Here is a 25,520-nt window from a genome sequence, read left to right on the forward strand (position 1 = left end):
AGCACGAGTCATTTGTATCTGGGGCAGAACCTGCGATGCCTTTCTGAGGAATGACGCAATTAGGATTATGACTTTGTAAAACCCTGGCGAGCGCGCCACTTAACAAAACAAAACCACCTGGTCATGACATGGACGATTGGATGCAGCTCAGCCGGCGTGCCCGGGACGACAAACGCCAAACGCTCCACGAAAGCAGCACGTGTAATAAGAATCATTCATTCCACAGGCGCTGCCTGGCAGCCTCACATACGACTCGGGTTTGGTAAACGGTCAAACAAACAGGCAGCAAATTGTTAAATGTTCCATATCGACTCGGGCCATCAACGTTGTGGGTTTCCCGGAGAAATGTGGCTTTTAATTTTTCAACTTTGCTTAAAGAAAAGACAGGAAAAAAACCCGCCATATCTTAAATTGGTGGCCAGCGCTACAGAAGAAATACTTAGTAAACTTAACTTTGCTCCGGGAAGCCTTGGATAATGAAAAGACTCCAGCACTGATATTGACAGTTTCTCTTTTCACAGAGGTGGAAAAAGAAGAAAAAAAAAGCGGCAGTCAGTCAATATGCCCTCACGCTTCATGACTGCTTTATAGCAGCCAGTGTGTTTCTGGCAGCCAATATTAACTGCCACACAGGAAACAATACCTTTCAACTAAAGTGTGGCTCCAATCAATTATAATTATAATATTTATAGCTCGCTTTCATTGGTGGACTGTTTGGGTGCTGTGCTTTCCCTGGTGAAGAGTCAAAATATTTTGACTCCATCTTGGTGTGAATGCATCAAATAAATAAAGGAATAAGAATCGATAGATGAGCGATGTTGCACCTGTGTGACGTGAGAACGACTGAGCGTCCCTCTCTGATGACGCTCAGGATGCAGTCCCACAGGAAGCGTCGGGCTTTGGGGTCCATCCCGGTGGTCGGCTCATCCTGCAATGAACGAAAAGCTTTCAGTCAGTTCCACCCAGGTGCTTCTTTTAAGAATGAGCTGTCAGGCAGTGCACGCAAGCAGGTAAGCTGGTGTGATTTCAGAGAAGTGATGAAATGGAAAGGGGGGGGAAAAAAAAAAATCACATGGATTTTTAGGCTCTAGTATCACAAAGCTCTTTCCGATCATCATCATCAAAACATCACGAGAGGGAATATTTTTGGAGCTGTGGTCCAATCTGTGCCGAAGGCCGCTGAATCTGCTCAGCGCAACCGAGAGCTATATAAGCTCTGCACTACAAAGGCGAATTCTGACCAGACACATGTTCACATGATGGGAACATAAACATGAAGCACACACCAGCGCAGCACGGCGCACGCTCACACATCTCAGTCACTCGCTGGTTCTTTTTCCTCGGGGCTTGTCTGTCCATGCCTGATTAGACATCGACAATACTCGGTCCACAGGCTGGCTTCGTTCCGCGCCTGGTTCTATCCTCGCTAGCAGAATCCCACAAATCCCACGGGCATTTCCATCGCCGTGCCCAATGTGTCCCCGTGCAAACTCTATGTGGCGCTGCCTCAAGGCCGCCTGGGCTCATTCATTGGGCTCGCGCGCAGTGGCGAAATTGACACTGGGAGCTGACAACACAGGGTCCCCCGCTGACTTGGAACGAAGGCTAGCCTGGCTCAAGGTTTAGCACAGTGCAGCTTGATAGCTTACAAATTGAGGCAGAAACGTCTGGAAAGATTACTCCTTTACATCTTTAATTTAACATGGATGGACTCATTAGTTAAATAAAATTATTATTAGCACCGTAATCCAATGAACTGCTGCAAATGAAACAAAGTAATGTGTTAATTACAGCTGACGGGCAGCAAATGAAACAGGAATAATGTTGAATAGTTGGAGACATTTTTGGGGGGAAGGAGGGCGAAAACAGGCATTAAAGTGTAGATTTTTAATTTTTATTTTGCCATCAAAGCTCAGGAAATCACATCAGACCATGTGATACGCTGACTGAGTTGCAGAAGCTTTGCAAAAATCATAATGAAAGGTTTTTAATTAAGCAAGCCCGTGTGAAGCTCCAAGTGCTTAACGCCGCTGAAGTTTGTCCCTCATAATGCCACGGCACGACTTCCTAATACACATAAATTGAAAACACGCGGCGCGGCACATTCTGGGTCACTCCTCCATTACTCTTCCACGGGTGAGGAAATGTGTTGGCTCTCGGTTTTAAGATCTGATGGAGAAGGACTTAATATGTGCAAACACAATTCTGTCTGCTCCACATTTTTCCAAAAGGACCGGTGCTTTTTCCCGGAAAATGAAATTGAATTAAAACACGACCACTGAGTGACCTCTGAGATGCACACCCTGCTCATCCGCAATTAATGTACTTAAAAAATCCTTCAGTAAGGGTTTGCAAGTCTGATCAGTATCTTATTCTTTCTTCTTTTACTAGACGTTCTAACCTGTCGTATTCAAGCTGCTGCATGTGTGTATTTAAAGAGAAAACAGCTTATGATGTACACCACATACACAATATCAATAAAGCTGAATCTCACCAGAAAAATCACTGGAGGACAGCCGATCAGGGCTATCGCTGTAGAAAGTTTGCGCTTGTTCCCGCCGCTGTAGGTTCCTGCTGATTTGTTGGAATATTTGGCTAGCCCCAACTTCTGGACCCCCCACTCAGCCACCTATGGAGGAGAGAAAACAGAGCAGCCATTGTGGTGTTGAGAGGAGTGTTCACCTGAGCCCCATCACTGGACTCATGATAGCGTGATGGATGATATTTTGACTATTATATGTGAGCTGTGTGGTTTTTCAAGGACAGGGCTTGACAGCTGGTGTCACCGTGAGACTTTAATGGCAGGTCTGTGGAGGTACTTTACTGTTTTCAACAACATCTCATCAAACACAAGAAAGCAGGAGCGTGGCCAGAGCTGTGGATGTGCATGCTGCACTAAATGAAGGCTGCAGGACCACCAATGAATTCCTTTCATGCACGTGGATGCATTTGTTTATTGATTATGTAAATAAGGCACGGGGACTGTGTTTGGATGGATACTTGCCATTGCAAAAAAAAAAAAGAAAAAAAATAAGAATTTGCAGTCAGGAAATTTTCGCAGCGAAGTTAAGAGCTTTGTTAGTCGCACTGAACTGTGTCCCTTTGCACTGAAGCTAAGGCATCAAAGCCCTGGCACCAGGTCTGAGGCCTGTGGTCACCGGCAGCCTTTTCCTCTTTTGATCTGAGAGCTAGAGAAGCGGGCAGTGCGAGGGGTGCGGGGAGGCCGCCTAGGGCAGGCCACACCACTGGGCATTGTGAATAATGCAGAGCCATAACCCACAAGCTGCTCCTTTTCTTCTACTGGCCATTTTTCATTATGTATGGCTTCTCTCATAGAGGTTATCTATCACTTTGACATGTACTTCACTTTGCCCTACATGCATTTTAGATGCACTCTGTTCGATGCAGCAAACAAACAAACAAACAAACAAACAAAATAATCTAAAACTAAAGAAATATAGTGATGCTGTTTCAATAGCTTTCTATCTAGTCTATACTTGGTACCAGCCAAGGTGCAGATGTGGTGATGCACACCATTAGCCAGGAGTGAAACAAAGGCTTCAATTAAGATTACCATGGCGACCTCTCTTGCCGGTACCCCTCGTAGCCGGGCATAAAATTCCAGATGCTCTCGTCCAGTCAGCAGCTCATCGAGAGCATCAAACTGGGGGCAATAGCCCATGTTCTGGTGCACGGACCTCATCTCAGTTCGGATGCTGCGGAAGAAACACAAACGCTGGGTGACCTTTATGTTGCTGTATTACATGCAGTCTTCATGAAACACAAAGACATGAAACACAAAGAGACAAAAGCTGTACAGCAAACAGCAACATAACTGAAGTAGACGTCAAGCTGGGTTTTAGAGGAGAAGATTCAAACTGGCACAGAAAGTAAAGTTGTCAGATATTCACAATAACTTAAAAGAATTAGAGGAACAGAGGTGGGCCAGTCAACCCCCAGACTACTATAAAGCAGCAGACGGGTTCATTTCACATTCTGTATTTGCAGTCTTAAGTAAATGTCCCCAACACACATTCTCTGTTTTATCATATACAAACACAAATACACAGAAAACATTTTCTTATATTAATACTTTCACCATCATCAGCAGCAACAAATGTTTTTCGCAGCATTTTTTTCTCTTATTTTCTTAGTAACATTCAACAAATGTTCACTTGAAATCTCTTTCACCTGCTGCCTGGAGTCCGCTAGAGCTCAACAAGGTCGTGTTGTGAACCGAAAACTCCGTTAATCTAATTATATGTTGAGTTCTAGCTCTGAATAAAAGTTCACAATAACAGTGAGTAATAGTCCTTTGATAATTAAAGCACCACTACAGTGCTACTATTTAAATCTGTTAATGCTTCAGCGTTTTCTCATGTCAGTCTTAACCTTTCATATGAACATTAAAGCTTGCAGACCTCCAATCAGAAGCATCCATGAAACAGGCTTAAAACGTGCCATCACACCGCATGAGTTAAAGTTTCTTTTTTTTTGCAATAACATTTTTAAGAGTGACTGATTCGCTATGAACTAAACAGCTGCTCCGAGCTAACCGCTGTTAGGCTCTGTCGGTGTCAGATTTATCCAAAGCGTCTGGCTGTATTTCATTTGTAAAAAGGATCTCTTGGCCCCAAGTTTAAAGACTCTTAATGCCCTGGTTTCCACTGTATTTCTTTTTTTCAATAGAGAAAATCATATTCACAAAAGTAATAACTAATTAATGATTTCACTTTTGCTTTTCTGTTTCATCTATCATGGATTTGGGACTAAATTTGAACATTATTTTCCATCACAAATAAGGCTGGGAATTTATGTGCAGCATCTGGCCACAAGAGGGGAAGTGTCATAAGCCAGAAAATGCTTTGGAAATACAAATACAATTCCTGATAAAGTTGGAAAAACTGTAAAATGTAAATAAAAACTGAAAACAATTGTTTACAAATCTCATTAATCCATATCTTGTTTACAATAGAACCAGAGCATGCCCATTCCCACTGTCCGACACGTCTCATAGTAACGGGAAAAGTACCTTTCCATGTCGTTATGAAGCGCTACGGGTTCTCAATTAAAATGAATAGAATGCACTCGCGGTGATAATCGACACTTTGAACTAAGGCTCCAGTCCTCCATTCCGGCCCTCACCATAACCTTAACCCGATCACAGTGTAATCTAAAGCGATTCATGATGAGAACGTAAAGACTCATTCCATCTGGCTCTCATGCCTCCGAACACATAACATAGCGACAATTTGTCACACGTGTCAGTATGATATGTGTTGCCATGAGAACGTGCTGCAGAAAGCATGTCAAATGTTATATTTTAAGAAAGATATTTGCTTATTTTAAAGTTAATGGCACCAACACATTTCTAGAACAGTTGCGGCTGTAAGACACATTGTAACACATTGACTATATCACCATGTACAGTACATAATTTTTTTTAAATATCCTAAGAATTTGGAGAAATCTCTGTACGTAAGTGACAGGGTCACAAATCTCCACTGGCTGCAGATGATCTTTGGACCTGCGGGCACTGCATTAAAAACAGGTATGATTCTGTTACGGAAATCACTGCAAAAGCGCTTCCAGAAATCACTGTGTGCTATCTCAGTTCACCATGCGATCCACAAATGCAGGTTAAGACTCTATAATGACATTACAGCTAAAGCTCACTGAATTGGTTGGAGACAAAGTTGAAAAATGTTCTCTCTGGAAAACATGGATGCTGTGTCTGCCAGACTAAAGAGGAGAGGCCCCATCCAGTCTGGCTTGCACATCTGGAAAAACACAGTCAGCGCTGTGTTTTATAAACAGGTCTTAGAGCAACGTATGCGCCCCTCCAGACAGCATCTTTTTCAAGGCCTTGCATATTATAGCAGAACAACCTTAAACCACATACTACAACAACATGACTTTGGAGTAGAAGAGTCCAAGTGCAGAACTGGCCTGCAGTCAGGAGCTTTCACTTTATTTTCTCAGCTTAAACATTTGATATGTTTTCTATTTTGAATAGAATTTTGGCTTATGGGATTTCCAAATCATTGTATTCTGTTGTTATTTACATATTATGCATCATCTCAACAATTTTGGCACTGGGTTTGCACAGGCTACACTGCTGTTAGCTTAGTATAGAGACTAAAACCTCTAAACTCTGGATGATCTTTGAAGACTGAGGATTCCAACAAGAGGGGTTAATTAGCCTAAATATGCACTTATAAATGTGATGATGTGCATTAGCGTCTCTGTGGTAACTGAGGTAATCCACTTCCTTCTTGGTCTTCATCAAATAATGGCAGCTAATGAGCCACCTGCTGCGGTTAGCATGCTAGCTTTTCGTGAACAGTAAAAGCATGCTAAATGTAGGCATTGCTATTTTCTGCGAGCCCACAGACGCAGACAAGAGGGACAACTGCCATGAGAGCATAAACTTCCATTTAAGAGAAGCTGCCTTTTCTCTTCCACTAATCGTTCTTGCCAATGCACAGAAAGCATAATGAGCTGAAAACAGAAGAGTGGGTGTAATCACATCTGTTTTTCCTTTTCTTTTTAGTTTTCGTTCCCCCTAAAGGTCTCGGATTTTTCTCTGATCTCCTTTGTACCTACATTAATCAACATAAACACTGCTGAGCAAAGCACTGCTCTGTTCGCCGCTTGTTTTTCGTTGAACACAAAGTCAATTGCAAGACGTGCGAATGAACAGCCGCGGCTCAACCGCACTCTGCCGTGCCGCCTTAAGAGATGCGCGCCAAGGCAATGGAACACGGTTGTTTGTTCCTAAAAATAAGGAAGAGCAAACTTTCTTTCTCTCAAGTGCTCGAGTGTCAGGGTATTTTTTATTTTTTTTTGTTTTTGGCATGTACAAAGATTTCTTACGACTGATATTGCAAGGCTGAGACAAAAAAAAACAGAGCAGGGTGCAGGGTGAGGATATGAAAAGGAATGAAATATGTGTAAGCTGTACAAGAGGTAAGGAGGGGAAAAAAGGCGAGAGCCGAGTCTTCAGCATTTCTGAGAATCTCAGAGTAAGGAGAGAAAACCAAAGCTGAAGGAGAGGCAGAGACAGCCAAATGTATAACAGATAGTGGAACTGCATAGCTGGGAAAAACAAAGACAGTGAGAGTGCCGGAGATGGAAAAATAGAAAGTGGTATTACAGAGAATGAATGTAGCTGTGGAACAGGATGTGAGCTATAAAAAAAATACAGCTCGATCCCCATCTGAGCAGCCTTCCTGGGTGGCTAATTATGATGAGGTACTTGGTGCACTAGTGGGAGTTAGGGCCTCACCTGTATCCATTTAGGAAGGCCTCTCCACTGGAGACTGGGATGTCTCCTGTCAGCATCTTGAACGTGGTGGTTTTTCCAGCTCCGTTGATTCCCAGCAAGCCGAAACACTGATGGGGACAATGAGCGGGGGCGTCCGTTAGGGAAAACAGTGTTTTACGGTGTCATTGAAAAACAGGCAGGGGAAACCGGCCTGGGATGACATTTCCAGTTTATAGCATGCAGGTTTTTATAATAAATACCACTCATTAACACGTTTAATGAAGTTTACCTATAGACTGTGCAAATACTCGTCTGCTGCGTGTAACTGGGACTGCAGTTTATATTGCATGCTCGGCTGCTTCGATGTTTAGCAAAATAACAAATTGATATATTCTGTGTGCAAACAAAACAACAAGACTGTAAATCAACACGGCAGGCCCACAGGAACAAATACTAAAAAAACTAAACAAAAAAACATTCCCAAAAGCATTTCTTCCTCACTCTGTAAATTGCTACAACAAACACCACCCTCTCTCTCTCTGTTTTTTTTTTCCTGATGCTGCTGATTTTACTTCCCTCTAGAGGGCATGTGGCAGGAAGTTGTCCCCGCAGAGCCCCGCGGTCATGTGACCCGCCTTAGGTGCTCTGGCTCGGACATAAATATTTGATTTCTGTCATTCATTGATCCCTGCTTGTTTGTGACCTGTGCTTGCAAATGCACAGAGAGCTAAGCTTGATGTAAATAATGCATGGAAATGCAGTGTGTGATCAGCAGAGCCCCGTGAATCACAATATTCCACTGGCATTTACATTGGGCTTTGAGTCAACATTGGAAGGGAGGATAGGATACTAGCGGAAAGCCCGCCGAGCACGAAAGCCTGTCAGCATTTGAGATTATGTTTAAATCAAGCTTCTAGCGCTACGCTGCGTGTGACAGTGAGTGTGTGTGTGTGATATCCCACATGATATAATGAGTTTTACACAGATAAGTTGTCCAGTTCCCTCCGTGGCGTTGGCCTGTTTGGTTTCCTCCTGCCAAGTGCACAGAACTCAACAATCACTGAGTCCACATGCTGCTGCTACACAACGCCCATTTCTTTCCTGCTTGTATCTTTAGTAGAGACATGCTTAGCTGTAGTATGACTACATAAACACGCCTGATAAGGAGATCACTGTTCCTACTAATGTCTTCTTTGAGAAGTGCGTGGAAGATATTTTGATTTGACTCTGAGAAAACACTGAGCCAAACACTCTCAAACTGTCAAGAAATACACTTGCACTGTCAGTGCAATCGCCCAACTCAATGCCCTCGTGCTCTCGTGAGTCAGTACTGTCGGACAATTCATGTCATTCATATTTTATTTTCTGCAGAAACTGATTTTTGCGAAGTAATCAAAAGTACGATTGTTAAAAAAAAGCCCCACAACACGGAGAAGTGCAAACAGACAATCTACTTGAGAAGGTGCTTGTGTGATACAGCAGCATCTGGCTCACCTCTGCGGCAGGAACGCCCACACATAGCCTGTCCACAGCGGGGGTGCTCTTCCGAGGGTATACCTGCAGGGAGCAGACAATAAAATGAATCAACCAACCAGCAAGAGGAAAGGAGAGAAAGAAGGCGAGAAGGCGGGAGGCAATGGGAGTGTGGGAAGCAGACAGTGAGAAAGATAGCAAAGAGGATGGCATGAGAAAATATGGAGCGATAGGCCAGAGCAGCAGGGAGGAAGTGAGATGGAAGAAGCAGGTGGAAAAAAGAGAGAGAGAGCGTGAGAGAACGCGAAGGAAACAAATTTTAACAAGAAGGGATAATTTGCAACATTTAGAGTGAGCCAGATGGGAAAAGCTATTAAAAAAAAGTTAGACACTTGCGCAGAGGAGAGAGGGAGAGGACATAAAAATGAGTATTTGTGACTGCAGTGACAGCATTCATGAGCAAATCTGTCTTGACTTTGAGTACCACTTTAGAAACCTCAAAAACCATCAACACACTGTCACTAGATGACCAGCATTTTATTTTATGCATGGACAGCGCATTCGGCCACATTCACTGGCCTCGAAATACAGTGTGACGACCTTGGTGAAAAAGCACGCCATCTTTTCTGTTAAAGAAGTCTTAAACCCAGTTTAATAAGACCGCTCAACACAAATTGTCAATTAAATGGAAGATTAAACGACCTCATCATTTTTGGAGAACGGCTGCTTGCATCAAGGAGTTCTTGGGTTGAATCTTAATTGTGAAATTACATTTAGCTCATACAACACAACATCCTCGATTGAAAAACAAAACTGATGTCAAGGTGTAAAAATCTGCAGTTCTTCAAATGGCCACTTGAGGCTTATTCCCCAAAAATGAAAACTTGAGAGCAAACTAATGATACAGCTTTGCAGCAGCTATACAAAAGAAATACAGATAATTTGCTGGTTAGTAAAAACTGTAAGGCAGTTGTTCTCAAACTTTCAAAATCTGAAAAAAATTCCCAAACCACAAAATATATTTGAACCAATAATTCACATTAAAAAAATAATACAAATTAAATTTTTGCTAGATAAAGTCAGCAAATTAGCCTTCAGCAAACCCTTTTTGGTTGCTTTCTGTACCTAAAAACAATTTTGCTTAATTTGGTTTCTTTCTCTTTTTTTCAAACAAATTGAGAACATATGGTTATATTATAACCAGAGGTCTATGAGTAAAGGTAAGGAATAATTAAGAGTGTGAAGAGATAGCGAAACGCTGAATAAGTAGTGAATGCTGATATATTTTTACTGTTTAATTATTAAGACCTAAAAGTATATTTTCCTTTGGGGGTGGTTAGCTGAGTTACCAGTTAGAGTTACAGGCGGAGACCTTTTTTTCAGGTTCACTGGTTGTAGACAATAAGGAACCTGTTGTTCAGTTGAGTATCAGTGTTGCCAATTCCTCAGTAAGGAAAATCACTATTGGCTGTCCTAAAAGTCGCTAGAAGTCGCTAAGTGACGTCATCGCCTAATTTGCATAATTTGTCATGCTAATATAATTGTAACCTACGTTGTTGGAGAGAGAAATAACATTGTGGAAGAGACAAAGTGAGTAAAAAACGTCCTAAATCCATTTAGAATTAATTTAGAACTACAAATTAAATTTATTTTAGCAATTATTGTTTTTTTTAATGTCACAATTCCAACCCTGCTCCTTTATCCGAGCTTGGACCGGCAAAAGTGACCCGAAATAGGCACTCTGGTGGAGTTTCTTTGTGTGTGTGTGTGTGTGTGTGTGTGTGTGTGTGTGTGTGTGTGTGTGTGTGTGTGTTTATAAGTACTTTTAAACCTCGTGATCCACAAAACAGCATAACGGTAAAAGAAAAACTGACTGTGGTACAGTCAGTGCGGGAGCAGTGGCTTCACTCATGCGCGATTCATTTGCAGTTCGGACGCATAGGTGTCAGTGTTGCCAACTTAGCGACTTTGTCGCTATATTTAGCGAGTTTTCAGACCCCTTAGCGACTTTTGTTCTAAAAAAAGTCGCTAAAAAAAAAAGACGTGAAAGCGCGTATCGCTTTTACTCTCAAAAAGCAGCGGGTGCTGTAACGCAGTCAGTTCTTCTTTTACTCTTTTACTCTTATGCTGTTTTGTGGATCAGGTTTAAAACTACTTATAAACACACACACAAAGTAACTCCACCAGAGTGCCTATTTCGGGTCACTTTTGCCGGTCCAAGCCCAGGTCAAGGAGCAGGGTTGGAATTGTGACATTAAAAAAAACAATAATTGCTAAAAGAAATTTCATTTGTAGTTCTAAATAAACTCTAAATGCATTTAGGACATTTTTTACTCACTTTATGTCTCTTCCACGATGTTATTATTCTCTCCAACAACGTAGGTTACAATTAGATTAGCATGACCAATTATGCAAATTAGGCGATGATGTCATTTAGCGACTTCTAGCGACTTTTAGGACAGCCAATAGCGATTTTCCTTACTGAGGAGTTGGCAACACTGATAGGTGTGAACATCTCCTGCCCTGATAGCAGCTGGGGGAGGACTATCCTCCGCCCGTGAGCACTTTGGAACGGGCGAGGTACCCACGGCAGCACCCGCTGCTTGTTGAGAGTAAAAGCGATACCCGCTTTCATGTCAAAAAGTCGTCATAAATAAGTCTCCAATAACACCACAAAAAGTCGCCAGATTTGTCGCTAGTCGCTTTTTAGAAAAAAAGTTGCTAAGGGGGTCTGAAAACTCGCTAAATATAGCGACAAAGTCGCTAAGTTGGCAACACTGGTGAGTATGTCTTTTAAGCCTGTTTGTGCTAGCCAAATTAGCTTCCCCTTTAGCAAACACTGAAATGCTAACCAAGCTATCATTAGCTGAAAACTCTCTTCTTGTCTAAATATGGTCCAGTCAAAAAAACAAACAAACAACCAAACAAATAAGAGCAGAAAACATATATTAGAAATTGGCTTCAGAATCAGAATCAGAATACTTCATTAATCCCTGGGGGAAATTATTTTTTGTTACAGTGCTCCATTATAAACCAACATTAAGACAAGACAGACAATACGCTAACTAAGAATAGTACAATATATACATATATATACATACATAAGTCACTCATAAATAAATAGCTGGAAAAGAAACGTGTATTTGTAGCAGTAACCAGTGTGTTAAGTGGATGCGTTGTACAGGGAGATGGCCACAGGCAGGAAAGATTTCCTGTGTCGTTCAGTGGTGCTTTTCGGTAATCTCAGTCTCTCACTGAACGTGCTCCTGTGACTGACCAGCATGTCATGGAGTGGGTGGGAGGTGTTATCCAACATTGTCTTTATCTTGGACAGCATCCGTCTCTCCGACACCACCTTGAGGGAGTCCAGCTCCATCCCCACAACATTACTGGCCTTACGGATTAGTTTATTAAGTCTGTTGGCATCTGCGACCCTCAGCCTGCTCCCCCAGCATGCAACAGCATAGAGGATCGCACTGGCCACAACAGACTCAGAAAATCCTGAGCATTTTCTGGCAGATGTTGAAGGACCTCAGTCGCCTCAAAAAATAGAGACGACTCTGGCCCTTCCTGTAAAGTGCTGTGGTGTTTTTAGCCCAGTCCAGTTTATTGTCAATGTGTACTCCAAGGTATTTATAAGCACTAGAAAAGTCAAAAAACATGACCCTCACAGTGCTCGCCGGCTGGTCCAGGTGGGTGTAGACACGATTGAGCAGGTAGATGATGGCGTCCTCAGTTCCAAGACGAGGCTGATAAGCGAACTGAAGGGGATCCAGGTGTGGTCTTACTATGGGTCGCAGCTGGTCCAGGATGAGCCTTTCCAGGGTCTTCATGATGTGGGAGGTCAGTGCCACGGGCCTGTAATCCTGGGGGCCACTGGGACGTGGCGTCTTTGGTACAGGGACGAGGCATGATGTCTTCCACATCACTGGGACCCTCTGCAGACTCAGACTCAGCATAAACAGTTTATGAAAGACTCCACACAGCTGGGGGGCACAGGTCTTGAGGACGAGGGGACTCACTCCGTCTGGTCCAGCAGACTTGCCTGAGTGAAGTCTCCTCATTTGCATCTCAACCTGGTATTGAGTGAAGGTGATGGGTGGGGGAGGGGTGACAGGACTCTCACACGAGGCAACAGCGCCATGTGAAGAGAGAGGCTGGCACAGTGGTGTGGCTCTGGATTCCAGGCTGACTACAGGTGAGGTTGTGGGGGTGGGAGCAGACACTGTGGTGTCGAATCTATTGAAAAACAGATTCAACTCGTTAGCTCTATTCTCACCTCCCTCAGCTCCCCTGCTGTTGGTTGGCCTGAATCCAGTGATGGTCTTCATGCCCCTCCACACCTCTCTCATGCTGTTCTGCTGGAGTTTCCACTCCAGCTTCCTCCTGTAATTGTCCTTAGCCTCTCTGATCTTGTCCTTTAGTAACACCTGGACCTTCCTCACCTCCTCTTTATTGCCCCCTCTGAAAGCCCTCTTCTTGTTGTTGAGGAGGGCTTTGATGTCCTTAGTCACCCACGGCTTGTTATTTGGGTAACAATGAACAGTCTGAGCTGGAACAATGGAGTCGGTGCAGAAAGTTATGTAGTCTGTGATACACTCAGTAAGCCCATTGATGTCCTCGGCGTGAGGCTCACAGAGTGTTTCCCAGTTGGTCACCTCGAAACAGCCCTGTAGTTCCGCTATTGCCTCCTCTGACCACCTCCTAATGCTCCTCGTGGTCACAGGTTCCCTCCTCACAATTGGCACATAGCGGGGGGTGAGGTGAATCAGGTTATGATCTGACCTACCAAGTGGGGTACTTCAATGAGTAAAGAGATTATCTCTATACTTCTGTAGTTAAGAAATATTTAATAGTGTCGAGAGACAGTGGATAGAGAACTGCTAAGTAACTGATTAATACTGATACATTTTTAATGTTTAAATTATTAAGACCTAAAAGTATGGCTTGTTTTCAGCCACAGGTGGGAAGCATGTTTTTCAGGGTTTACTGGATCTACACAAAAAGGAACTTGTTCTTCAATTTTTCAAGTGAGTACATTTCTAAGCCTGTTTATGCTAGCCAAAATTTGTGTCCCACTTAGTATAACACTGAATGGTTAACCAAGCTAGCCAGCAGAATCATTAGCTTATGATAGCAACAGAAAAATATCAAATGTGAGACATCAAGATAAACCAGTGGGTAAAGTGATAGATATGAACATCTTAGATAGGCTGTGATCTTACTTTAGTATTATTTTTTGGTGGCATACTTGCTGAAACTAACATATGGTTTAGATATGAGCTCTGGCTAGTTAAACCTCCTTTATGCTATGCTGAGGACTCCACCAATACCTAAAGGTAATATATAGTGTTTTAGATATGCATTGTTCTATTATATTTGCCTTAAAATTGCTTTGTTTGTCTGTTAGCTTCACTAAACTAACATATTTTAGCTTTAATTGTAGGTGGAATATTTGATTATAATTGAGTAGGCAGAGGAGACTTTTTTGGCGATATCCTGCTTTAAGATATTGTTGTTGCTGTATGGGGAGGAAAAAAATAACCAGTATATTTATATATATTTAATATTTAACATCTCATCGCAATCAATGCCTGTCCAAACCAAGACAGACCATTTGATTGACCACACAAGTTCCAATCAGAACTAGAATCATATCTTCAACAATGCAGAACAAAAAAATTTCTTGTAATTGGATTGTGAGTCAGCATCATGTCAAGGCTGTGCGGTTACACTTTCAATAAAAAGGTGGCTTCCCACAGATTTACTTTCATCTTTTTTCTGACAAATGCAAAATATAGAAACATCTACTTCAAATGAAAATGTTTTGTTAAATTCGAAACAAAAATCATGAACATCCAACAAAATTAAGCATTTTTTGGTGCCCTTCTACTTTGAAGGCTACATATGGGTTTTGTATGCTTTCAGTGTGACTTGGAATCAGTGTTGCTTTGTTCTCATGTGGAAAGACAAGACAAGGCCTTTGTTCTTACTGGAGAGTGTGACAGTTTAAGATATTTAGCATTCAAAATCAAGGACAGCACTGTGCCCTTTTGAGTTAAAATAAGAGTGTCTGTTTTGGTTTCATAAAAGCTGAAAAAAGACTTCTCTGTGAGTGTTGTGCATGGTTATGTTCTCGTATTTGACAGCTGCACTGGAACAAAAACGTGTTGCTCAATTTTTGTTAGTATGAATGTTACATTTCTTGGTATTTTAAAACTTTGTATCCGAAGTAAATGCAAATTTCAGTCTGCCATTTAAGTCTGACAAACAATGACATTACATTTATTACACAGTTGGCACATCAAAAGCATCTGATAAAAGCAGGAGTAGCACAGATCCATCATTTTTCCAGCACCATCTGGCAGCTGCACTCAGTATTTATCAATCTGGATTACATATACTACCTTTCAGTGATAGTTTTAGGTGCTAAAGCTACATCAAAGCGAGAGATATATGTATGGAGGAAGGCAATTAAAGGATAATTCCCCTCTTGCTCGAGTACTGCTGCAGCTGTCATGATAAGCAGACCGACATCTAATCAGATGAGACGGCTTTGAAAATAGGATGTCGGCACCTAAAAAGCTAAAATACAGATTTAGGTTTTAACATCTCAAGTTTTGAGTTTCAAATGCTGCATTTCTGGCTAAACCATTACACTTACAGTCCTTTTTCTTTTTTAAACAGTACTGCAGATCATGACTCACAGTGCAAAAGTTCACATTTTTTGACACCTTTTACCTTCACAGCCCTGTTAAAAGAACGTGTACCATTCGATCTCACCACTCTTCACGTCTTGAACATGTACAAACCTCTGGAAATGACGTACAGTGAACTCATTATTAAGTTCAAGAAGCCAGTTTGAGATGATTTGAACTTTGGTAAATGTTTTTTATCCTGCTGGAAGCAGCCATCACAAGATGGTACACGCTTGTAAAGGGATGGACATGGTCAGTAGCGGTTTTTGATACGGGCGACATGGGCGGTTGCCCGGGGCGGCATCATGGTGGGGGGCGGCATCACGGGCATTGAAAAAAAAAAAATTGCTCGTACTCATGCTGCCCCGACGTCATGCCAGCGCATATTGGGAATGGCATAGGCACCGATCGGTTTTCTATCGCCCATTTTCTGGGAGTAAGGGCGCCCTCCGTTTGCGAGGTGCGCCTGCTGCTTGCCGCACAGGGAGGAGAGGGTGGGGCGGCGGGGGATTCTCTGACCGGCTGGAGCAAAATAAATAAAATGATCCAACTCGCAAAATAAAACAAAATAAAATCAAACCAACAAACACGAAAACACCAGACATCATGATACAGACTTATAATTTGCACTGATGTTTTTTCGAAATTCTATAAAGTGAGCGCGAGAGCCCTCGGTGCGCCTGCTCGCTGCTGAAGTCAAAGTAAACTTTATTGTCATCTCTGCTACATACAGTCCAGTAGAGAGACGAGACGACGAGGCTCCAGTTACAGCAGTGCGAGTAAACAAACAATAAATATAAGAAGAGTAAGAAAATAAATATACACTTTAGGACTCGGGGTAAAGGGATCAATAACAATTTAAAATTTATAATTTACAGTTTGATGATTTAAAGTCTCACACACAACCCGTCGAAAGGGGAGGGAGACCTGCTGCTTCCAAATAGAGCACATTTCATTCATAATGTTGTAAATCCAAGTCCATTATGTATTCATGATTTGAATCCTGGGTTGTGTGAAATCCCAGAAATGCACCCTAGACAAAGTGAATCTGTGAACTAAGGTGTAGGTCTATTAGGTCATGTTGTGGCGATGGGTGTTCATACTGGAGTGCAAAATTAAAACCAATGGAAGATGGACAAGAAAAGTTCAAAGCCATCAGGTGCTCAGTTTAGAAAAAAGAGAAAAGAAGAGGAGGAGAAACGAGAAACGGGGGGCAGCAGAGGGAGTGTTCGCCCAGGGCTCCAAACAGGCTAGGACCGCCACTGGACATGGTCAGCAAGAACACTCAGGTTGGCTGCGACATTTAAACAATGCTTAATTGGTACTAAGAGACCCAAAGCATGCCAAGAAAATATCCCCCACACCATTACACAACATTTTTCCAATCTCCTATTGTCCAATTTTGGTGAATTGTAGCCTCAGTGCATTTCTTGCCCATTCTCGTGCTCATGTTGAAACTTCAGCTGGTTGTCTTCACCACGCCAACATGCCTAAAGGTACTGAGGGTAATGAGCTTTGTTTGTAAGAGGAGTAAAAAGATCCCTTCCCTGCACCTCAACCCCCTAACATCTTGTGTCAGGTGGTCTCAATAAGTCACATGATAGGGTGAGGTAAGGTCTCACCATGGTTTTACTTGAAATAATGATGTTAATGACCCACGCCATTTTTCACACCTTGTCTTATGTGATGAGGCACATGATCAATAGTGGGTCATTGACTCTCCTAACGGACAACTCCCACTAGGGTTTAAATACCTGGGACTCTGCACCATTTGGTTTTAGAACTGAAGAAGCTTCTCGGATGAGAGGTGAAATTCTTCAAGTAACTTAAAGAAGTCCAGTCGCTTATTTTCCAAGCTCCTTAGACCAGTGTTTCCCAACCACTGTGCTGCGGCACATAGGTGTGCCGTGAGAAATGATCAGGTGTGCTGTGGAAGATCATCTGGTTCCACCTGATTAGTACTCTAAGCGATCAGCGTGAGTAACAGGCTGAATAATGACATTATCTTCCACTAGAGGTGAAGACTAAGAAGAAATTACATAATAGTCCTGCTGTGAGTGAGACAACACAGCGATAAATATTTGATAGATAAATATTTGAAAAGAAACAATAGTCAATCTGACCTGGGTCCTGGAGAAAATTCTGACACCGATGAAAGCCCTAGCATGAGTAGTGGTCAGAAGAAAGCAAAAAAGGTATACTGGGGACAAACCGAACTAATTCTGCTATACCTGGTGCAAGGGGAAAAATGATCAATGTGCTTTTTGTGACAGTTTTGTCTGGTGGTGTGCCGTGTGATTTTTCTAATGTGAAATATGTGCCATGGCTCCTAAAACTGTAACTCTATAAACTGTATTTATTATAACCTTATTTAGTATAGTTCCAACAAGCACCCCCCCACTCAATGTGCAATATCACTGATCACACTGCACCGCTCAATGCACCTGCTAGTTAGATGGCATGTATGTATATGTATATAGATGTAAGCATGTACGTGGAAATATGTATGTGTATGTATGTACGGATGCATATATGTATATATACATATATGTATGTATGTGCGTGTATGTTTGCAGGTATGTATAACTTGTACATATCTTTTTTTATTTACCATACCATACCACCTTTATTTATAAAGCACTTTAACATAAAACCAGAGTTCACAAAGTGCTGTACATGCTAATAGCATAAGTAAAGAAAATTAAAATGAGATAAGATAAAATAAAATAAAAAAATAAATAAATTTGTCTGTTATTGTGTAAATACTTATTGTGGACTTCACACACATGGAGAAATGCCAAACTGCCTTTCATTGTTCCTGTAACAGTGACAATAAAAAGCTATTCTATTCTATTCTATTCTAAAGGTTGGGAAACACTGCCTTAGACTACAAAGACCTGGATGACTGAGAACCTACACAGACCTAAAGGCACTGAGTTACTGCCATGCCTGATTAACTGGTGTGAGTCTAAACAATTTAAATTATTAACACGATGCAAATGGAGTCACAAGCAGGCTCTAGTTTGCCTTTTAAGATGAAATTTAAGAAAGGGAAAACTGCCAGAAAATATAAAAAATGGGTAAATAGGTTTTAGGCTAATGAACAGTTGAATCTATGTATAAATGTTTTTGTAGACAAATGTACTCTAAATGTAAAACCAAGAGCTCTTGCCAAAGGAGTCTCATTTGAACGACTTAAATGCCCTCAGTACACATTAGCACATTAGCACACTTGTAGTATGCCAAGGTGCCACTCATCACTCATTCTCCTTAATCCAAACAGCTGTCACAAGGTTCCTTGAAACTTTCCCTGTCATCTCAGTGAGTGACTGGAAGGTTAAACTGACAGCACTGGGCCTGGAAAATGCTCACAGACGGACACACTTCCATCGATTATGGTGTCGACGCTAATGCAGCAGCTAAGTGGAGGCTACCAGGTGGGGCGCATAGCAAAACGCTCCTGTTTAGAGCAGCAGGATAAGGAAGGGGAGGAGCAGGTATCTGACAGATGATTGATGGCCTGTCGATCGCTTCAGAGGCATGCTCAGATTTATGACAGGGCCCAGCCTGTGGCACATGGCCACCAAAGCCATGTGCTCATTGATCATTTTATTATCTACACCCCCCCCCCCCAATGGATGGGGCACAGCTGTGGAGGGAGTCAATGAGGGCACTGCAGGAAGAATCCTGATGCCTTCTGCCAATGCTCCGCTGTGTTTGTGTGGCGATGGGCCACTGTGTCTCATCTCGTAGACGTGCTGTCAACTGCGAACGTGCACATGAGTAATAACTGAAGTGCTTGTCGACAGCAGACTATTTCAGCCAAACCGAGTGAATACTTTCATACTGTTTGAAAGGCACATTTGCAACAATGATTTTAAGAACTTTAAAGATGTTAGCTCTACAACTCTTAGCTGAACAACTAGCATTCCTACAACCCGGCCCAACTTTTTGCCTTTGAAGATGATTTGTAATACATTACCCATCCAACTGTTTTGTTCAGTAATTACCCTAGGGAGTGTGGCGCACAACTGTGTTTCGTGAGCAACGAGTGAAAGATTAAGTATGGTGAGAATGAGCAGACCGAGGGAGTAAAGGAGCGAAGAGAGGTGGTAAGAAGCAAAAGGCTGTTAGATCGTCCAGCTGTCGGCACTGGAGCTGCAAAGCAGGCTGCTGTGGTGACACTTCCTGCTGCCACGCTGCCCGCAGGGAGGGAACATCTGCCAATGGATGAGACGTTAATCTTGGTGGTGTTGAGGCACCGCCACAGTATGCTCAGTCTCACACACACCGAGGAAAGGAGGGCCAGAGCTACATAGGAGCACAGACCCTTTCCACCTCTAAAAGTGTAATCTTGTTTGGTTCTTGCGCCCACTTATGATGTTTGTGATAGCGCACAGCTACAGGCTACCAACCTGTCTTTCCCATTTGGCCTGGAAAAGAATATTGCTAAGTTTTTACGTACAATGATGCATAATGATTCAGAAATATAGGTATTGAGTATTGCAAAAAGTATTGTAGGTGGACTACACAATTTTCCACATATAAAAAAGTAAACATTAACATAAGCTATAGCAGTAAGTCATAAAATAAGAAGCCGAGGACATGCAGAGGGCAGGGTGAATTTATCAGGTTGCAAGAAAAGGTGAGCGGTCACAGGATAAAGGTCCATCATCAAACCAAATTTCTTCTTTGAGTATTATTAGTTATGCAATTAATGATATATAAGGAAAAAGAGAGATCATTATTATTATTCTGAGAGATTATTCAACATTTCAGTTCATTCACATGTTCTCTATAATGAAAATCTTTGCACTCAATATCCAAGTACAATCTTCATGAGTACCCTGTTATTGTAAAACCAACCAAGCTCATTTTGACCCCAATATAAAATAACTGAAACACAAAACTAGCAACCCCACAGATCTAGTCTCTCCAGCAGGTCCTGGGTCTGCCTCGAGGTCTGCGTTACAAGCCTGTAACACCTCACCTAGGAGGTTCCCAGGAGGCATCCTGGTCAGATGGCCAAACCATCTCAACTGGCTCCTTTTGATGCAGAGGAGTAGCAGCTCTGCTCTGAATGACCGAGCTCCTGTAAGGCCGAGCCCAGACGCCCTCCCGAGGAAACTTGCTTCCGCTGCTGAAATCCACGATCTCATTCATTCGGTCACTACTCAGAGCCCGCGGCCACAGGTGAGGGTAGAAATGAAGCTTCATTGGTAAATTGACAGCTTCACCGTCACGGTTAGCTCACTCTTCACCAAAACAGGCCAGTACAACGTCAGCATCACTGCCAAGACGGCACCAGTCTGTCTGCCAATCTCCCACACCACTCTCCCCACTCATGAACAAAGCACAAGACAAACTCCATCACTTGGGGCAGCAACTCATTCCTGACCCAGAGCAGCCACTCTACTCTTTTCCAGCTAAGAACCACGGCCCTGAACTTAGAGTTGCTAATTCTCATCCCACCTGCTTCACTCTTGGCTGCAAACAGCCTCAGTGCAGGCTGCTGGAGATCACGGTTCGATGAAGCCAAAAGAAGCACATCATCTGTAAAAAGCAGAGACAAGATACCCAAACTCTTCACCCTCCACCTAGAGTTTCTTGGCTGCGCCTAGATATTCTGTCCATAAATATTATGAACAGAACCAGTGGCAGAGGTCAGCTTTCTCAGATAGAGTAGATCCAGCTGCATCTCAAATGTGATATTTACTAAACGTTACCTTTACAAACAAAGGCAAGAGAATTTTAAGCAGGTTTAAAGATAAAAGACATTTTAAGACAGTTTGACCTTATTTGACTTTGAAAAAGAGGTCATTGGTCCAAAGTGGTGTGATATTTCCTCATTCCCTTTATGCCTGCATGTTGTCAATGCAAACAATGGCAGTAAGAAACAGTTTTTAATAGCTCTATCAAGCATTATTGTCACTGTGACCTTCAAATTAATCTTTTGACCTTGAAGGAAGGATCAGAGGTCACAGGTGATGTGACTTTTGAATCTTTATACATAACTTTCTATAGGTTGAAAGAACACAGCACAATTGTAAGACTCATAGTTTCTTATTTTTAAGGCTTTTTGTTCATTTTCGACCAATAAATCGTTAAGTTGACCTTGAAGACATCGGTGGATGTCGGGCATATTTAAATGGGTTGTTGAAACGACCTCACTCTCCACCCCTACAAAGTTTTATCAGAATTCATTCAAAACCTTTCGAGTTATCATGTTTTCAGGCAGAATAATGACATGCAAACACTGAAAACATAACCTCCATGGCGGGGTAATTTTGTGGGGAACAAACTGACTGACAAAAGTGATAAAATATTGGGACAATAAAAAAAAACAAACAAAACAAAACTCAGATATTACAAAAAGAAAAAAAAATACAGGCCCCAGTTGGTAAGATGAGGGTTAAACACAATTACACTTTTTACAAAGAGGCGATGGAACAAAATTAAATCAAGTACGAGCAAGAACAGAATGGAAAAAACCCCACTGAAAATGTATAAAGCACCAAAGCTGGATACCTTAGTGAGGTCACAGATCCTCAGAAGGTCACTGTGGGTTTCGCCTTCATACACCCGCCTTCGTTCCCTGGCAACATCGATATCCTCTTCCTCCGCAGGCAGCCACTTCCCTGAAATAAGTCTAGCGGAGAGAGTCAAACACAGTTGGCATAATACCCTTCATTAAAATTAACATGAACTCGTGTGACAAATTATGTTGGTCAAAGTTTAAGCTCAATGAAACAATCTCTGCAATTTTCATAAATAGATGAAGCCACGGGCATTAGTTCCTATGGCAACCTCGCTTTTAGAGTACAAAACACTACAAAAAAAAGAGTGGAAAAAAAGAAAGGAAGACATAATTGGTTTGAATTTGGTAAAACACATTTGCAGAGCAACAGATGTTTCATATAAAGTCAATATAAAGCGTATTACTAATCCTAACAGCTGCGAACAGGAGAGAATTTGTTTATCTGACAAAACACAAGGAAGAGTTGTTTTTTCTTTTTGTTTTTTTGTTTTAAAGTTTCTTACAGTCACCTTGGTTTGCAGAAGAATTTATACTGGATGAGGATTGTAACGGCAAACATGACAATTCCCTGGATGGACATGGCACAAAGGTTCTTTCCCACCATTTCCCAGCTCAGCGGGTTCTTGAAACGGTCCTCCCCTGATAAGAAAATTAGCAAACGCACACAGGAGAAAAGCAGGTAATTACACAGATTATTTCCATGTGTCACGCCACAGTAACTTCCAACCCTTAACAGCGAGCCCCGAGGATGAGTTAACGGACACGCTGTCAAAACAAAAGGGAAATAAGCAGATGTGTTTTCGTTCACGGACAGCCAAATGTGTCTTTGTCAGACGCTGGTGTTGCTGAGACGCATTTGTTGGTGAAAGGCGGCAGTTTAAAAAGCCACTTAGCCTTTGCATAATAATAAAAAAATAAATGCTGTCACCTATGTCATGGGAAGAAATTGCTGACATCCTGTACTTTTCATGTTGAAGCCATATTTTTATTTTTTGGCTAATGAACATGCAAGTAAAGTAAACCGTTGACAGCCCAGCACTCTAACCATTATCATATCTGCTCTCTTTTCCTCTCCCTCACGGCTTCCACAGCCCTTAAGGCCAAGGGTGGGGCGGGGGTGGGGGGGTGCAAAGGAGACAAGAAAAACGAAAAGAGCTTTCAGTCTCATTCTCGGGTAAATAGCCCCTTTCCACACTAGCCTTTTTAAGTTGTGATTGCTTTTCTCTTCCTTCTCTCCAACCGCCACCGCAAATGATTCCTCAACCCGCTATTTCCTGCTCCATGTCTCCACAGATAAGACCCCTTTTTTCCTCTTGCATGTGCCTCTTTGCTTCTTGATGACCTCCTCAATACCGGCTCCACCTCCGCAAGCACCATTACACTGTTTTTTTCCTTATCCTGTCTAAATTTAACTCATGCAGAGTGTGCAGCTGTAGTGGACACTAGGGAGCTGCGTTTCTGGTCAAATATTGGAGAACTAACGTTTAGAACAAAATAGCATCGTATCAGTGGAGAAACGGGTGGAATACGAGACAAAGCGCCATATAAATGCTCCTTTGTGGGCTATTATTATTATATTTTTGAATGGCGTGTACATTTCTTGCAATATTTTATGGTATTCCAATAACTTAAAGGCTCCAGTCATTTGCCAGTGTAACAGAGAACAGAGCAGTGTGGTGGGCGACTGTGATGCAGAAACGGGTTATGCAAATGTTTCGTTGCAAAGATCCACAGAACATTTATTCTGGCTGTTTTCAGAGCAGCACGCGGTGCAGTTGTGTTTGTAAGGTTTGCAAGTAAAATGGAAGAAATCTGTGGCGCAAGTTGCTCTAAATATTTTAAGAGGCACAAAGTATAGGAGAGCAGGATGGAAATTTATACAAGCGGTCCGCTGTGATAAATTAGGTGCTGCAGCTGACTGCTGAGTGAGAGGAAACCGAGTCTGGTAAAATCGGTGGCACTTTGAGGCACCGAGGTGAGATAACCATGTTTTAAAGGGTTTTATAAATATACCAGCGTTCTCTTTTTTTCCTTCTTCTTTTTTTGCTAATCCGCTTCACACGCTGAGCTAGCTTTCTCTGCCCATGCATTACCTGTACATGTCACTAACTTGTGTTTTTATTCTGTTTTGGTCTTTTTTCCCCTTCCTGTGCTCCCTTCTCCTTCACCTTTCTGCAGATACGGTCTTCGTGTTTCTGATCTGCGGTTATTGGCCCTACCAACCTGCCCAGTGTTTATTGCCTGTTATTTCTCCAACACTCATCTTTTCTCACTCTGCTCTCCTCTCACCCCAACATGTGGAGGCAAGACAGCTGCCCCGACCTGAGTCTGGTTCAGATTTTATCCCGTTAAAAAGGAATGTCTGCCAAGCGTTTCCCAAAGAGGAGACTGATGCTTTTTCTCTCTCTCGCTGAAATGCTGCAAAGTATTGAGCTTACTATGCAAAGTACCCTTAGATGACATCCATTTAGAGCCAAATGAATCTAACTGGATGTCATCTAAGGGTACTTTGCACTAACTTTGACAAAATTTCTGTCATTTTGCCTCCGTACGCCATCACAGTGGATTTTAAATCAAATAAAATGTGATTGAAGCGCCGGCTTTCAGCTTTAATTTGGTGGGTTTTACAAAAAATTGATGTTATCTGTCATTTTTAGACATAATCCCTCATTTTCAGAGGGTCAAAATTAATTGTACAAGCTAGCATCTTTTCAAATATAAAGATTTTTTTAAATATTTCAATGAAAATGCTTTCCATACTGAGTCTCAAACTCATGCTGTGTGTCCTCCCTTGAGAAGCTCTGTTAAGGCCTTTACAGCAGCCGCCTTCAGTTGCTGCTGGTTTGCAGCTCTTTGCTGCATTCACGTTTACCTTCAGTAACTAAAACAGTATGCTCTGTTGGGATCCAGTGAATGACTTTTCTACTTAAGAACATCCCATTTGTTCTGTGTGAAACTCTCGGGTTGGTTTTGGTCCAATTGCACTGAGAAGCAGTTTTGCAGCATTTGGCTGAATCTGAGCAGAGAGTACGGCCCTGTGCACTTCAGCCCATGTGTTCCCTCCACGTTTAACAGATGATACAGTATGCTACGGCTCGTGAGCTGCTCTTTGCTCTCTATATTGTTTTCTCTTCGCATTATCCTCATTCGCATTCATTTTGTTTTCATTTGTCCAAAGGATTTTTTCCCCCAATTAATCAATCAATCAATCAATCGAGTGTAACCAGTGGTTTGCACCTTGTTGTAAACCCTCTGTATTTACAATAATGAAGACATCTCTTGATTGTAGACTTACCTCGTTGAGAGTGGTCTCAACTTAGCTGGATCTTGTGAAGGGAATTTTCTTAACTATGGAAAGATCATCCACTTTCTTCTGTGGTCTTTCAGGCCTTGTGGTGTTTCTGCTTGATTTTGGGGGGTTGTCAGCCTAATGATGCCCTCCCTTATTTACATCTATGTCCCTTTGGACCTCATATTAGAATTCTAGGGAAAAGGCCTCACAAGACAATGAAATTTAAGCCGCTAAAAATCACGGACTGCATAA

General features: G+C 42.1%; 2 protein-coding genes across 2 annotated transcripts in view; both read right to left on the reverse strand.

The window, feature by feature from the left end:
* The window catches only part of LOC146391370 (phospholipid-transporting ATPase ABCA1), a 195,427-nt gene that overhangs the window by 20,215 nt on the left and 149,692 nt on the right, over positions 1 to 25,520 (reverse strand). Inside the window, exons 41-47 of the mRNA XM_084924249.1 lie at positions 22,486 to 22,615; positions 21,967 to 22,087; positions 8,762 to 8,824; positions 7,289 to 7,395; positions 3,575 to 3,716; positions 2,495 to 2,629; positions 825 to 928 (exon numbers count right to left, since the gene is read on the reverse strand). Of these exons, the coding sequence (XP_084780375.1) occupies positions 825 to 928; positions 2,495 to 2,629; positions 3,575 to 3,716; positions 7,289 to 7,395; positions 8,762 to 8,824; positions 21,967 to 22,087; positions 22,486 to 22,615 (802 nt within the window). The remainder of the gene's footprint in view (positions 1 to 824; positions 929 to 2,494; positions 2,630 to 3,574; positions 3,717 to 7,288; positions 7,396 to 8,761; positions 8,825 to 21,966; positions 22,088 to 22,485; positions 22,616 to 25,520) is intronic.
* Positions 11,285 to 17,102, reverse strand: LOC146391371 (uncharacterized). Its single transcript, XM_084909566.1, has 3 exons — positions 17,098 to 17,102; positions 12,412 to 13,540; positions 11,285 to 11,368 (listed from the first exon to the last, which is right to left on the reverse strand). The coding sequence occupies exons 1-3, from the start codon at positions 17,100 to 17,102 to the stop codon at positions 11,285 to 11,287; spliced, it is 1,218 nt and encodes a 405-aa protein (XP_084765692.1).

This window comes from Perissodus microlepis, chromosome 3, assembly GCF_051167445.1.
Source record: "Perissodus microlepis isolate ML-2025 ecotype Zambia chromosome 3, ASM5116744v1, whole genome shotgun sequence".
Classification (NCBI taxonomy): Eukaryota; Metazoa; Chordata; class Actinopteri; order Cichliformes; family Cichlidae; genus Perissodus; species Perissodus microlepis.